This window comes from Salvelinus namaycush, chromosome 21 (genome assembly GCF_016432855.1).
Source record: "Salvelinus namaycush isolate Seneca chromosome 21, SaNama_1.0, whole genome shotgun sequence".
NCBI lineage: Eukaryota > Metazoa > Chordata > Actinopteri > Salmoniformes > Salmonidae > Salvelinus > Salvelinus namaycush.
Genome location: NC_052327.1, coordinates 47,503,441 through 47,517,509, shown reverse-complemented (window position 1 = coordinate 47,517,509; position 14,069 = coordinate 47,503,441). Strand labels below are relative to the sequence as shown.

General features: G+C 41.9%; 1 protein-coding gene across 1 annotated transcript in view; it reads right to left on the bottom strand.

The window, feature by feature from the left end:
- Positions 1 to 2,311: 2,311 nt before the first annotated feature.
- The window catches only part of LOC120066432 (protein arginine N-methyltransferase 8-B-like), a 39,481-nt gene continuing 27,723 nt past the window's right edge, over positions 2,312 to 14,069 (bottom strand). Inside the window, exons 8-11 of the mRNA XM_039017794.1 lie at positions 13,504 to 13,619; positions 10,951 to 11,101; positions 5,696 to 5,817; positions 2,312 to 4,615 (exon numbers count right to left, since the gene is read on the bottom strand). Coding sequence (XP_038873722.1) covers positions 4,532 to 4,615; positions 5,696 to 5,817; positions 10,951 to 11,101; positions 13,504 to 13,619 — 473 coding nt within the window. The 3' untranslated portion in view covers positions 2,312 to 4,531. The remainder of the gene's footprint in view (positions 4,616 to 5,695; positions 5,818 to 10,950; positions 11,102 to 13,503; positions 13,620 to 14,069) is intronic.

The window sequence follows — 14,069 nt, the reverse complement described above, 5'->3', positions numbered from 1 at the left end:
AGATGTTGCCTCAATATTTCCACATAATATTCCTGTCTCATGATGCCATCTATTTTATATAGTGCACCAGTCCCTCCTGCAGCAAAGCACCCCCACAACATGATGCTGCCGCCCCCGTGCTTCACGGTTGAGATGGTGTTCTTCGGCTTGCAAGCATCCCCCTTTTTCCTCCAAACATAACGATGGTCATTATGGCCAAACAGTTCTATTTTTGTTTCATCAGACCAGAGGACATTTCTCCAAAAAGTACGATCTTTGTCCCCATGTGCAGTTGCAAATCGTAGTCTGGCTTTTTTATGGCGGTTTTGGAGCAGTGGCTTCTTCCTTGCAGAGCGGCCTTTCAGGTTATGTCGATATAGGACTCGTTTTACTGTGGATATAGATACTTTTATACCTGTTTCCTCCAGCATCTTCACAGGGTCCTTTGCCGTTGTTCTGGGATTGATTTGCACTTTTCGCACCAAAGTACGTTCATCTCTAGGAGACAGAACGTGTCTCTTTCCTGATGGGTATGACGGCTGTGTGGTCCCATGGTGTTTATACCTGCGTACTATTGTTTGTACAGATGAACGTGGTACCTTCAGGCATTTGGAAATTGTGGAGATCTACAATTTTTTTTCTGAGGTCTTGGCTGATTTCTTTTGATTTTCACATGATGTCAAGCAGAGGCACTGAGTTTGAAGGTAGGCCTTGAAATACATCCACAGGTACACCTCCAATTGACTCAAATGATGTCAATTAGCCTATCAGAAGCTTCTAAGGCCTTGACATCATTTTCTGGAATTATCCAAGTTGTTTAAAGGCACAGTCAATGTACCCACAACGACCCACTGGAATTGTGATACAGTGAATTATAAGTGAAATAATCTGTAAACAATTGTTTGAAAAATTACTTGTGTCATGCACAAAGTAGATGTCCTAACCAACTTGCCAAAACTAGTTTGTTAACAAGAAATTTGTGGAGTGGTTGAAAAACTAGTTTTAATGACTCCAACGTAAGTGTATGTAAACTTCCGACTTCAACTGTACCTCTTTCGATCTCACTCGGTCTCTTAGTCTCTCTCTCTGTCTCGGTCTAACTCCCTCTCTCTCTACACATGCAGTGTGTACACCTGTTTTCACGAGTCTGTGGCTTTTAAAACAGCTCTCTTTCAGATGTTATCTTAGCACTTCACACCATGAAAGAGCCAGACTATGGGATGACACTACCATTGGTGAATAGAATTACATTTTTAAAAAGGCAGTATTGTACTATTAAAATATCATAGATGTATTTTCCTAATAACTACAATTTATTTTTAATTAAATGTATTTTCAACCAGCTAAGCCAAAACCAACAGTGAGTTATATACTGTATAAAAGTTAAGAAAGTAAATCTTTGTTTATGGCTGGGTTAGGTTTTCGACAATTTGTGAAATGTGGATTTTGTTCAGAACCAATTGAACATTTCCAACAGTAAAGAAGAGTTCATATTATTTGTCAGATTTTGACTATTTATCTCAGATCAATTTTGTTACTAGATTAGCCTCTCTCAAACATAATAAGGTTTACTGTTGTATGTGGGGATGATTGTCCAGAAGTCAACTATGTGTATAGAAATGCCTTTGCAATGAGTGGACGGTAGTAGACCTCTACCTCTATCAAAGCGTCTGCATGCAAACTGTCACCACTATTTGGCTTTTTTATGTAATTGGCGCAGTGTTATTTCTATGAAGGAGTTGTCTGTTGAACTGCAGTTGTTTGCTCAATCTTGCCAAGTGATATGCCTTTTCCATAACCAGATCTCTTAAAGTATTTGTTTGTGGACGCGCTAAAACATTTCTCATAATAATTCCATAAAAGTAGATATAGCACCAAGTATTGTTGAACAAATTATCTTGTGCTCCCGCTGGGAATTTGTTGTAAATATAACATATTGTAATGTACACCATCACTGCACTTGTACAGTATAGTAATTTAGCTTCCAATAGATACCTATGAGACAATGGAGGTGTAATTAGTACATGTATGTTCTGGGATGTTGAGGAACACTAACAAATCATCCTTTGGGGTCCTCCAGTGTAGAGTATCTCTTGTGTATTTGACAGTGTGCTATGGCCACTCTAAACTAACCAACCCGGTTGCATTTGTGCCACGTTACTGTACCTGTGTTCTTGCACAATAATGTGAAAATGTAAATATGAAAAATGTTATGGTTTCTCTGAATAATAAATGGATATTGTATATTTCAGGGATCTTGTGAAAACTTGAATTACAGATGCCACCTAGTGGACAATGTTAGTCTTTAGCTTAACTTTTATTTAACTCTTACACGACAGCAGGTAAAATTAACAATACAATACAATGCTTGAATAGCACTATTTTTAAACTCTATTGAAAATGTAATTGTCATACAAAATGAACATATAGCACAATTTCAGTAGCTGACTTGAATGAACTAGTGGTAACCATGTTTTAGTACTTAGGCAGATTACCAGGTGTAAATAATTAAATGATTGCCATGAGTGGTAAACAGGAATAACACTTAGCAAGTGTTATATCTGCTGAAGGGTAAACATTAAAGTTCGTTAGCTTAAATCACTGACTTAATTCCAAAGACAACAGTGTTGTATGCATGCTATTGCACACAATCTACTTAGTGGATACTATTTCAGTTAGATTTTCTTCATAATATTCTGCTTTTTTATTCTATTTCACACGCTGTGCTAGACATACACATGTTGATACTGGATCAAAAGCAAAAAAGGTAAAGACATACTATCTGCTCACAAGAGACAGCTCTCAACATGAAACTACCGGTCCCTGCCCTTCTAGATCAAAACGCAGACTCTTTACGGAACATATTGTACATGAGCCAAATGTCACTCACTCATTACTAGCCACTAGTCTATTCATACATGGCATGTCACACTGTACGTCTTCTGAACAGTCATAAGTGTTGTGCTGATGAGCTTCATTGAGAGGCATGGAAGAGCGTCTGTATCTTGGCTGCAGATAGAATGTCTTTGGTAAGGAAGGATGGTGTAACAGTACTACACAACTGTGAGGGGAGGTCACACAGTTGGACTGGAGGACACCTCCAGTTGTTGCCTTGGGGATGACCTTAGAGTTAGTAAGAGCACAGGTGAAGGGAAGGAGCTGCCGCCTGAGTGTCCAACTCCAGCGATGAGCAGAGGCTGGAATTAACTCTCTGCTACTGATCTAAGGACAGGACTAACTGCTGACAGTTGCTAGGCCAGGCTCTGAGGACAGGCCAGTCACTGACCCGAGATCAGCAGAGCCAGGGAAAGCATGGTAACTACAAGGCCCTCAAGTTGAGAGAAGTTCAGTGAGCAGCAGCTACTGATGTGAGGCCCCACCCACTAAATGCTGCGTCACACTTTCCACTTCTTGGTATGGCTTCAGTGTGTACACAGAATTTAAGAGACAATGGTTATTATTAAAGATCAGTGTCTGCCCAGTGGGGTAGGCCTTGTAATCAGGAGCTTTTGCAGGCATCTAGACAAGAGCCGCTGACTACGCAGATTACAACGCCGACATCACAGCTCTAACAGAAACCACAGACCACACTTTGGAGTGCAAGCTGCGCAAATGTATGAGCGCTCATATATATTGAGCGCTGATATATTGCACACTCCCAAAAAGCTACAGTACATGACCTGATTGCAAACACACACTATCATTCACATCGTTACACATACATTATGCAGCACTGAATTTTTCTTGGCCGATACATTTAATTACTGCACTACCAGATATGGTGAAGATTATTTACAAACATGCAAAATTGGGTCATTTAAAAGTATATTTGAAGATAGAAGATACTGGCCTAGGATGTAGAATATTAAAAAGTATCATTATATGCAATATATATGCAAAGTACAGTAACTGATCATAATGCGCTCCAAACACTGAAGCTCACATAGAAAATATTTTCCCAAAAAGGAGGGAAAATGAAGACATTTTAAAAAGTGCTAACTAATCCTGTGGCCTGATGATTTTGTTCATTGTTCATCCAAAATAAAGATAACATACAATATAGATAAATAATCAATAACATTCATTATGACTAGAACATTCTTGAATTCACAAGGTGTTACATTCAAAGTTGTCCTCTGAACAGTTGGCCTAACAGTTAAGACTTGCCTAGTTAAATAAAGGTTAAATTAAAAAAATGCCAGTGAGAGGTGTTGATGTGGGCATGTTGATATTGCTTGGAGTGCCACCCCTGTACTCTTCTCTCATCATCACCCGATTCCTCTGATCTGGCCTATCCCACCATTTCTCTCCATCCATCCTCTCTCATCCTTCCTCTCCATCTATTCTCTCTCATCCCTCTATCTCCTCTTTGATTCCTGCATCCCACCATCTCCCTCTCAACCTCTCTCATTCTTCCATCCCACTCTCTCGTCTCCCTCCACCCCATTCTCTCTCCTCAGTGTCTGTTGTTAAGGGGAGTGCCTCTGCCTCCCTCTGTGTTTGTGGGGCTGCAGGCAGCACTGCGCACCGGCTATCCCTGTTGGACACCTAGCTAACGCATCTTGTAGTCGTGGGAGATGGCTGCCTCACATAACTGTCCTTTGAAATCCAACTCAAAGGTAAAGTCCAAGTCACGCTGCAAGACAGAGACAAAAAGAGAAAGAGAGACAGAAAGAGAAAGAGAGAAAGAAAGGAGACAGAGAGAATTCACCAGGGGGGAAAGAGAGAAATTAGAGTGAGTGTTAAATCAAACGTTTCTTATTTCAGGCCTGTCACCTGAACATGGGCTTGACAGAGTTCTCACACAGGCAATTTCTACAGATGAGGAGAGGGTGGATTCCAGGACTCTGTATCATCTCCTGTTTGGTCTGGGACTGATCAGTGTTTTCTCTCCTTTGACCTTTATCACAAAGATGATTAAAACAAGCTGTCTATTGTGGAGAAGTAGCAGTGGAATTGAGTTTATTTCTAGCTATATAATGATAGAATAAATGCTTTATCTGCCTGAAATGACGATATTAGTCTTTTTGACTTTATTTTGATAGACAAAACAAGTACAGATATTATATGTATGTGTCACGCCCTGACTTTAGTTATATTTGCTTTCTTTATTATTTGGTTAGGGCAGGGTGTGACAAGGGGTGGTTTGTTTAGTTTTTGTATTGTCTAGGGGTTTTTGTTATCTATGGGGATTTTGTATTGTCTAGGGGTTGTAGGTTTATGGTGGACTGAGTTGGTTTCCAATCAGAGACAGCTGTTTATCGTTGTCTCTGATTGGGGAGCCTATTTAGGTTGCCATTTTCCATGTTGGTTTGGTGGGTAGTTGTCCATGTTTAGTTGCCTGTGAACACTACATTGGCTTCACGGTTTGTTTGTTAAGTGTTCTTCGTTGAATTAAAATATGTATTCCAATCGCGCTGCACCTTGGTCCACTCCTTTAAATGGCCGTGACAGTATGACCTGTACCTATCCCTGTGGGGCCTGGTTCTCTAGCTATCATGCAGTAGGTAGGTGCTAGGGCCTTTAAAAAACATTTTTGGGGACCAGAACAAACCTGGTACCTAGATGGGGAGGGTTTCCCAGACACAGATTTAGCCTAGTCCTGGACTACAAAGCACTCTCAATGGAGATTCTAGACTGTGTCCCAGAAATTACCCTTATAAGCATAACTTCTCAGTTGATGACTTTTTACTGGTCATAGATTCCAGATACTCACTATGTTCTTGTCGTTGGGCTTCATGTTGATGCTGCCAATGATCTCTTCCCCTCTCCTCACAGTCAGGTAGTCCTCCAGGTAGAACACTGTCTGTTTCCAGTGTGTGTACGGAGCATCGGGGGCTGTAGGAAGACAGACAGGCAGTTAAGGCCAAATCCTAACTTCAGGTCAGTGTGCTTAAAAGGTCCAATGCAACCGTTTTTATCTTAATATCAAATCATTTCTGCGTAATTGTTTTCAATTACAATGGTCAAAAAGAAATAAATAACTTATTAGCAAAAAGCCATTTTTCAAGCAATCATTTTGCTAGGAGTGGTCTGAGACAAGGACCTAATGGGAGTGATATGCACCCCGAAAACAAGCTGTTATTGGCAGAGAGGTTTGAAATTATCTTTGTTATTGGTCTATTAACTTATACTTCCTGGTGATGTAGCCAGGCAGGCCAAAACTCCACCCATGCTAAACGAGCTGAAATTCCAGGTGGTGTTTTCAAACAGGTCTTACACTAAAAGGGTATTATCACAATTTCACAGTATTATTCCAACCTCAGTGTGTAAATATACAGTATATAAAACAAAGGAAAATCATGTTTTTGACTGTACTGCCCCTTATACTCGTATTTTCACGTATATTATGCATAATTGTCAACTGAAGAGTTAATTTTAGAATTCGGCCCTTAGAGTGGACATGACCCCCAGACCATTTACCCTTAAAACCAAAACAATCATGAGCCAAAGTTTTGACCCCTATATGAACTGTAACTCAGTAAAATCTTTGGAATTGAAATTCATTATTTGTACATTTCCCAGTTAAAACCTCTTGACGGCGGGATCATTTTCGTAAACAACCGCTGAATTGCAGAGCGCCAAATTCAACAAACAAAACAATATTTATAAATCATGAAATCACAAGTGAAATATACCAAACACGAGACTCCCAGTTACACAATAAATGTTATTTTTTGTTTGATAAAGATTAGTTTTATAACCAAAAACCGCCATTTGGTTTGCGCGTTATGTTCAGAAAACCACAGGCTCGTTCCGGTCCTGAAAGGCAGACGAAAATTCCAAAAAGTATCCATAATGTTCGTAGAAACATGTCAAACGTTTTTTATAATCAACCCTCAGGTTGTTTTTAACATACATAATCGATAATATTTCAACCGGACGGTAACCTATTCAATACTACAGAGAAAGAAAATGTCGAGCTACATCTCTCGCGCGCAGGAACTAATCAAAGGACACCTGACGCGTTTTGAAAAATCTCGCTCATTTTTCAAAATAAAAGCTTGAAACTATGTCTAAAGCCTGGTCACAGCCTGAGGAAGCCATTGGAAAAGGAATCTGGTTGATACCCCTTTAAATGGAGGGGCAGGCAATGGAACAGGGATTTTTCCAAATAAAAGGCACTTCCGGGTTGGATTTCCTCAGGTTTTCGCCTGCAAAATCAGTTCTGAAATACTCAGACAATATTTTGACAGTTTTGGAAACTTTAGAGTGTTTTCTATCCTAATCTGTCGATTATATGCATATTCTAGCATCTGGACCTGAGAAATAGTCCGTTTACCTTGGGAACGTTCTTTTTCCAAACATAAAATTCTGCCCCCTAGCTGAAAGAGGTTAATGGAATGAATGCGCTTAGTGTCAAAAATGGACTGCAGGGGGACTGCAGGATTTGTTTAAATGCATTTCAACTTGTATTGCTGAATTTCCATGACAGCTAGGCTCTCTGAACAGTGACATGATAAGTCTGAAAGCCTGAGGGAATTAAACCCTGATCACTAATCATCATGCTATTTACAAACACCACAGATGTGTGATGATAAAATGCTGGTTGAGGATATACATATCATTGGTATAACGAACAGATAAGACGAACTGACTGGGTTGACCTCCCCACCGACATTTGTCTTTATCAATCTGTATCCTCCCTTTACCTCGCCACTCCTCATGCATTCCACTACCTGAATTGTATGTGTGTATGTGTGTGTGTCATCTCCAGCTGCACACTGCTGATAGCCGACACCACCGCCCCAAACAAAAGTGTGCGCCCCCTTGTGAATGCGCTGTTAAACGATTGCTGGACCAAGCCAAAGGTCAATACACCTTTAATCAAATTTCAGCCGGGGTAACTTTGCACCTTTAAAAAGATACGCCATTTCAGGGCTCATGGAAAAAAATGAGTTTCTGATCAGCATGGTTGCTGCATAAACACAGAGTATGAAAGCTGTGTGATAACAAACAGAATAGGTAAATCTATAGTTGTGAAGAGGGCATGATAACACCTTTTCCTCCTCAGGAGACTGAAAAGATTTGGCATGGGTCCCCAGATCCTCAAAATGTTCTACAGCTGCACCATCGAGAGCATCCTGACCGGTTGCATCACCGCCTGGTATGGCAACTGCTTGGCATCTAAGGCGCTACAGAGGGTAGTGCGTATGGCCCAGTACATCACTGGGGCCAAGTTTCCTGACATCCAGGACCTATATACTAGGCGGTGTCAGAGGAAGGCCCAAAAAATTGTCAAGGACTACAGTCACCCAAGTCATAGACTGTTCTCTCTGCTACTGCATGGCAAGTGGTACCGGAGCACAAAGTCTATGACCAAAAGGCTCCTTAACAGCTTCTACCCCCAAACCAAAAGACTGCTGAACAACTAATCAAATGGGCACCCAGACTATTTACATTGATGCCGCCCCCCCCCCCCCCCCTCTTTGTTTTTACACTGCTGCTACTCGCTGTTTATCTATGCAGTCACTTTACAAATTACCTCGACTAACCTGTACCCCCGCACAATGACTCGGTACCGGTACCCCCTGTATATAGCCTTGTTATTGTAATCTAAATATCTTGTAATACATACATATATTTTTTTTACTTTAGTTAATTTAGTAAATATTTTCTTAACTCTATTTCTTGAACTGCATTGTTGGTTAAGGGCTTGTAAGTAAGCATTTCACGGTAAGGTCTACTACACCTGTTGTATTCGGCGCATGTGACAAATAAAATTTGTTTTGATTTGTTTCGCTAATTCAATGCGTGAGTTGTTATTTTCCAGCAGCAGATAACTTGAACTTTTTCTACCTCCACTCAGCATGTCTGAGTGTCTCTGTGTGCTCCATACACTATATACCGGTCCTCCAGGAGAATATAGGAAAACAATGGCCGTAAAGGACTTAGGCCTCTATGTGTGCATTTAGATGCGTATCAGGGGTGCAGCGAGGGCTCAAATCAATACAAAAAGGTGGAAGAGCTGTATGATTGGAGGTCAAAATTAAGACATGGTCTACTTTGCAGTGACAACACATGGTCATCTTGCCACTGCCTCTGCAAAATGTACGCCACAGAAAGTCACAGTTCAAAGTCTCCTATGTGCGTCACAAATTCGAATGAAGGCAAACGAATGAAGATATTATGCGGTATCACATCACAAAATGTATAACATCACACCACCACTAGAGGTCGCTCACTGACTGATCCAAATGAACTCAGCTCATCGCTCTACGTTCTGTGGACATGCAAATCAACTGGGGCCTCAAAGGTCTTCTAATTTTAGCCTTGATACACTACATGACCAAAAGTATGTGGACACCTGCTCGTCAAACATCTCATTCCAAAGTCATGGGCATTAATATGGAGTTGGTCCCCCCTTTACTGCTATAACAGCCTCCACTCTTCTGGGAAGGCTTTCCACTAGATGTTGGAACAATGGGATTCCATTCAGCCACAAGCGCATTCGTGAGATCGGGCACTGATCTTGGGCGATTAGGCCTGGCTCGCAGTCGGCATTCCAATTCATCCCAAAGGTGTTCGGTGGGGTTGAGGTCAGGGCTCTGTGCAGGCCAGTCAAGTTCTTCCACATCGATCTCGACAAATCATTTCTGTATGGACCTCGCTTTGTGCACGGGGGCATTGTCATGCTGAAACAGGAAAGGGCCTTCTCCAAACTGTTGCCACGAAGTTGGAAGCACAGAATCATCTAGAATGTCATTGTATGCTGTAGCGTTAAGATTTCCCTTCACTGGAACTAAGGGGCCTAGTCCGAAACCATGAAAAATATTACCAGACCATTATTCCTCCTCTACCAAACTTTACAGTTGGCACTATGCATTGGGGCAGGTAGCGTTCTCCTGGCATCCGGCAAACCCAGATTAGTTCGTCGGACTACCAGATGGTGAAGCGTGATTCATCACTCCAGAGAACACGTTTCTGCTGCTCCACAGTCAAATAGTGGCGAGCTTTACACCCCTCCAGCCGATGCTTGGCATTGCCCATGGTGATCTTAGGCTTGTGTGTGGCTGCTTGGCCATGGAAACCCATTTCATGAAGCTTCGGACAAACAGTTATTGTGCTGACGTTCCTTCCAGTGCTGACGTTGCTTTGGAGCGCTGTGCACTTTAGCACTTGGCAGTCCTGTTCTGTGAGCTTGTGTGGCCACCACTTCGCAGCTAAGCCATTGTTGCTCCTAGATGCTTCCACTTCACAATAACAGCACTTACAGTTCACTGTGGCAGCTCTAGCAGGGCCAAAATTTGATGACCTGACTTGTTGGAAAGGTGGCATCCAATGACAGTGCCACATTGAAAGACACAGAGATATTCAGTAAGGCCATTCTACTGCCAATGTTTGTTTATGGAGATTGCATCGCTGTGTGCTCAATTGTATACCTCTGTCAGCAACAGGTGTGGCTGAAATAGCCGAATCCACTAATTTTAAGGGGTGTCCACTTACTTTTATATATATAGTGTATCAGCATTTGCTGTTGTAGTCTAGGCCTTTCTGGCTTATCAAAGAACTCATTAGAGGGGGTTCTTTGTCTTGGGATGGAACCCATAGGGAGGATGGATGGTGGGCAGGGAGCAGCAACTCTAGCTAACCTGTCAGGGAGCAGCAGGACTCTCCTAGCCTATAATCTGCTGCTGCTGCCGCCAATTAAAAGGATAAAACCCTAGGTCTGCAGAAGTTGGACTGATAACGACACCGTGAACTGAAGAGCTGCTAGTACTACGGTACAAAGAGTGCTAATGAGCCTTCCACACCGAGACTTCCTTTATTGCTCATACTTTCTTATCATCCAGTTTATTGTTGTCGTCCCCCAACAATTGCCTGTTGCCGACCCCTGACCTACACATTCCTCTTATTAATCACATGTCAATCTTACATCTACAATTAGGCTACACCTGTGTAAGCCTGTGTGAAAATCAATAACAGAGAAAGAGAGAGGCCGAGAACAGGAAGAGAGTGTTGAAAATGTACCGGTGGAGAAGCCAGTCTTCTTGTGACACTTGGTGAACTCGATGTTAAAGTAAGTGACCAGGGCGTGGATGTAGTCGTTCCTCTGGATCTGAAGGCAGAAGGCTGAGGTGAAGGACAAGTCCTCAGTCTTCACTGTATAGATGTCCACCTCCTGTTGAAGAGGGACAACAACCACACTTCCCTGTTACATCTACAGCTAGCAGTGTTAATGCTAATCACATACATAATCCATAGTGATTGGGGTTCTATTCACACCATTCACTGCCAGCACAGTGGTTTCTCCATTGTGTATGTACATGTAGGCCTAACTCTTCCTCTGTTGTCTTACAAGTCTTAAGTCTTGTAAGGAGCAGGTCACATGCATATCTTATATGTGAGTCATATGATCTATGTGGCAGTGCCCCTGGGCATTGTGTCCTGTATTATCCCTGAGCCTCTTGTTCTCTCTGTCAGAGCTGAAGCCTCTGCTCTCTGCTACTCTGCTCCAAACAATCCCTTTGGGTTCAAGGGCCACAGAGCTGAAACCAAACCCCACTAATCTCCCCTCACCCCAGAGGGACCAGCCCAGAAACCCCCACTAAAGGTGGATGAACGAGGAGGAGAAGATGGGGTCATTTGTCTGGAGAACCAAGGCAGTAACTATTGTTAAGCTTGTATTGTGCTCACATCCTGCTCCTTTATAGACCTCCTACAGTATGATTCATATCCCATATTTTAAAAGGGTATCTACTGCCTTGTGATTCTGCAGTGGGAGAGGAGAGAGAGAGAGGAGAGCATATGGTTGTGAAACACAGCTTTCTGCTCCGGTGAGGCCCACATTTCATCTTTCACTCAAATGTCAGCACACCAGCGGTTCCCAAATCACGTTAGCGTTTGATTACAGAGAAATCAGGAGCGTCCTCCCATCTGAATCCGTTGCTGCTAGGTAAGCAGACAGATGGTTTAGAGCTCAGATAATGTGTTGTTATGCAGTACCCTATAGTATTCACCGCGGGGGGCAACTGGCTCTGTTTCCAAAGTGACACATTTGCAGTGGAAAAATAAAATGTTTATGTATCGGGCGATCAGCAGTTAAAACAGCATAATTCAAAGTCAACGTCCCCAGCTATCTTTCTCAAACAACTCCCAGCTTTCGTAAGAGTAACAACTGTTTACTTTGGTTATGCGCCACAAACTCCTTAAAGTCATATTTCATAGTGCAGGACGACAATTCCTTTTCGGCGCCCTCTCACTCACAGTAAAGGAAACATTTTGAACACGAGGAACTTGTTTGATCCCTTTAACATCCTAAGCTCCTTTGCGCACTGTCTGTGTACAATATTAATTAAAGGACTCATCCTATAATCCATTCAGAGACATGCAACACCTTGTGGCATGTCATTTTCTGGGTTGTCAGGTTTAATCTTGCCAGGCGTGAGTGAAAAGAAGGCGCCAGTACCAAAATCTTGAAGATAAAACACTGACTTTTCAAAGATTATTTCCCTGCTTGTTATTATTACAGACAAAAAGCTTTAGAAAAAAACAACATAAACACATGCACTTAGAAATGGCAATCCAATCAATAATCTAGGTAAACAAGACAATCAATAATCTAGGTAAACAAGAATCAATAATCTAGGTAAACAAGACAATCAGACAATCAGACAATCAGCAGTCTAGACATTGCAATTAACATGCATGGCACAATCTGTAGCTAGTAGTGAAGGACAGAGAAAGCATGGCCAGAAGGCTGGAATTGGAGGATCACATTAGGGTGAAATATTGTCCATTTACAGCTGAGGACATACGCCACTAGATTGTGATATGTATGTGGATGATTTACAGTCTCTTTACTGTAACGTATGGCCTCTTTCCTGATTTTGAATTAGGTTAAACAGTTTAAAAAGTCTTGATTCCTACAGTGTGTTTTCAACAATGCCAAGTTACGTTGAGGCACGTGGATGAGAAGTACACACCTCAGCAGTCCAAAAGCTGAAGCTTAGCAGCTGTGTTCACTATTCTAATGAACAGATCAAGATATCGCCCGGTGGCCCATTATACTAATAACACTAACACCGGTTATGTAAATCCTACACTGCATTAGCCTAGAGGTTTTTGTTTACTTTAATATTTCAACTATTTTTAAAAACCAGCACACATAAAACTTGAAAAAGCCATAGGTACACATGAGTAAAATCATGGAGGATAACACAATAAAGGGATTGTGGTCCTCTTGAGACACGGATGAAAATAGTATGGCAGTGAGATAATAAAACAGAAAAACAAAGAAGAAGAACATCTATCTCATCATTGCAGTTACATTGTAGGGTACAATGAAACGGGCACAGAAGACAAAGGTTTAAAACTTCGCAGAGAGGGTGTCGTTTTTTACGGGCAGAGACAACGCTGACGCAATGCTTTGTGATTCAACAGTGGGCTTTCACACTGCTGGTTCTCCACAAATACAAATACAAAAAATAACTACCCACACATACAGTCACACACAGAGACATACAATAGTTCTACAGACATCCACACACACATGCACACATGTGAAATGAAGACAAAGCGGACCTTGATCAGGAAGGAGTTGGTGACCATCTGTTTGGGGTCAACTATGTCCACCAGGGGCTCCTTCATGGCCACGTTACGGATGCAGGTCATGTCAAAGCCATACACGTTCTCCCACCCTGTGGATGCACAGCGCATTATGGAACACCTTTGTGGAAGAAGGGCAATTAAATAAATCAGTCTTAGAGAGGGAGGAATACATAGTGTGTGTCCAAAATGGCACCCTACTCCCTATGTAGTTGACCAAGGCCCAAGATACCTGGTCAAAAGTAGTGGACTAAATAGGGAATTGGGGGCCACTTCAGACTCAGTGTCGGCTAACCATCACTGTAGTGCAGTGCACCGCAGTAAACAGAGAGATTGCCTAATCTCTCCTCTCCTCAGGCTAACTCATCATGTATTAAGCATGGCTACAGTACTTAAGATAGTGTGTTTAAGATCCAGTCCATAAAAAAAAAAAACTGGAGGCCTCTTACACTTCAATGTTGTGAAAATCCTGGCGAAATGCATTGCACATAGAATAAAAAAGGTTTTACCAGATACTGTTCATCCTGATCAGACAGGTTTTT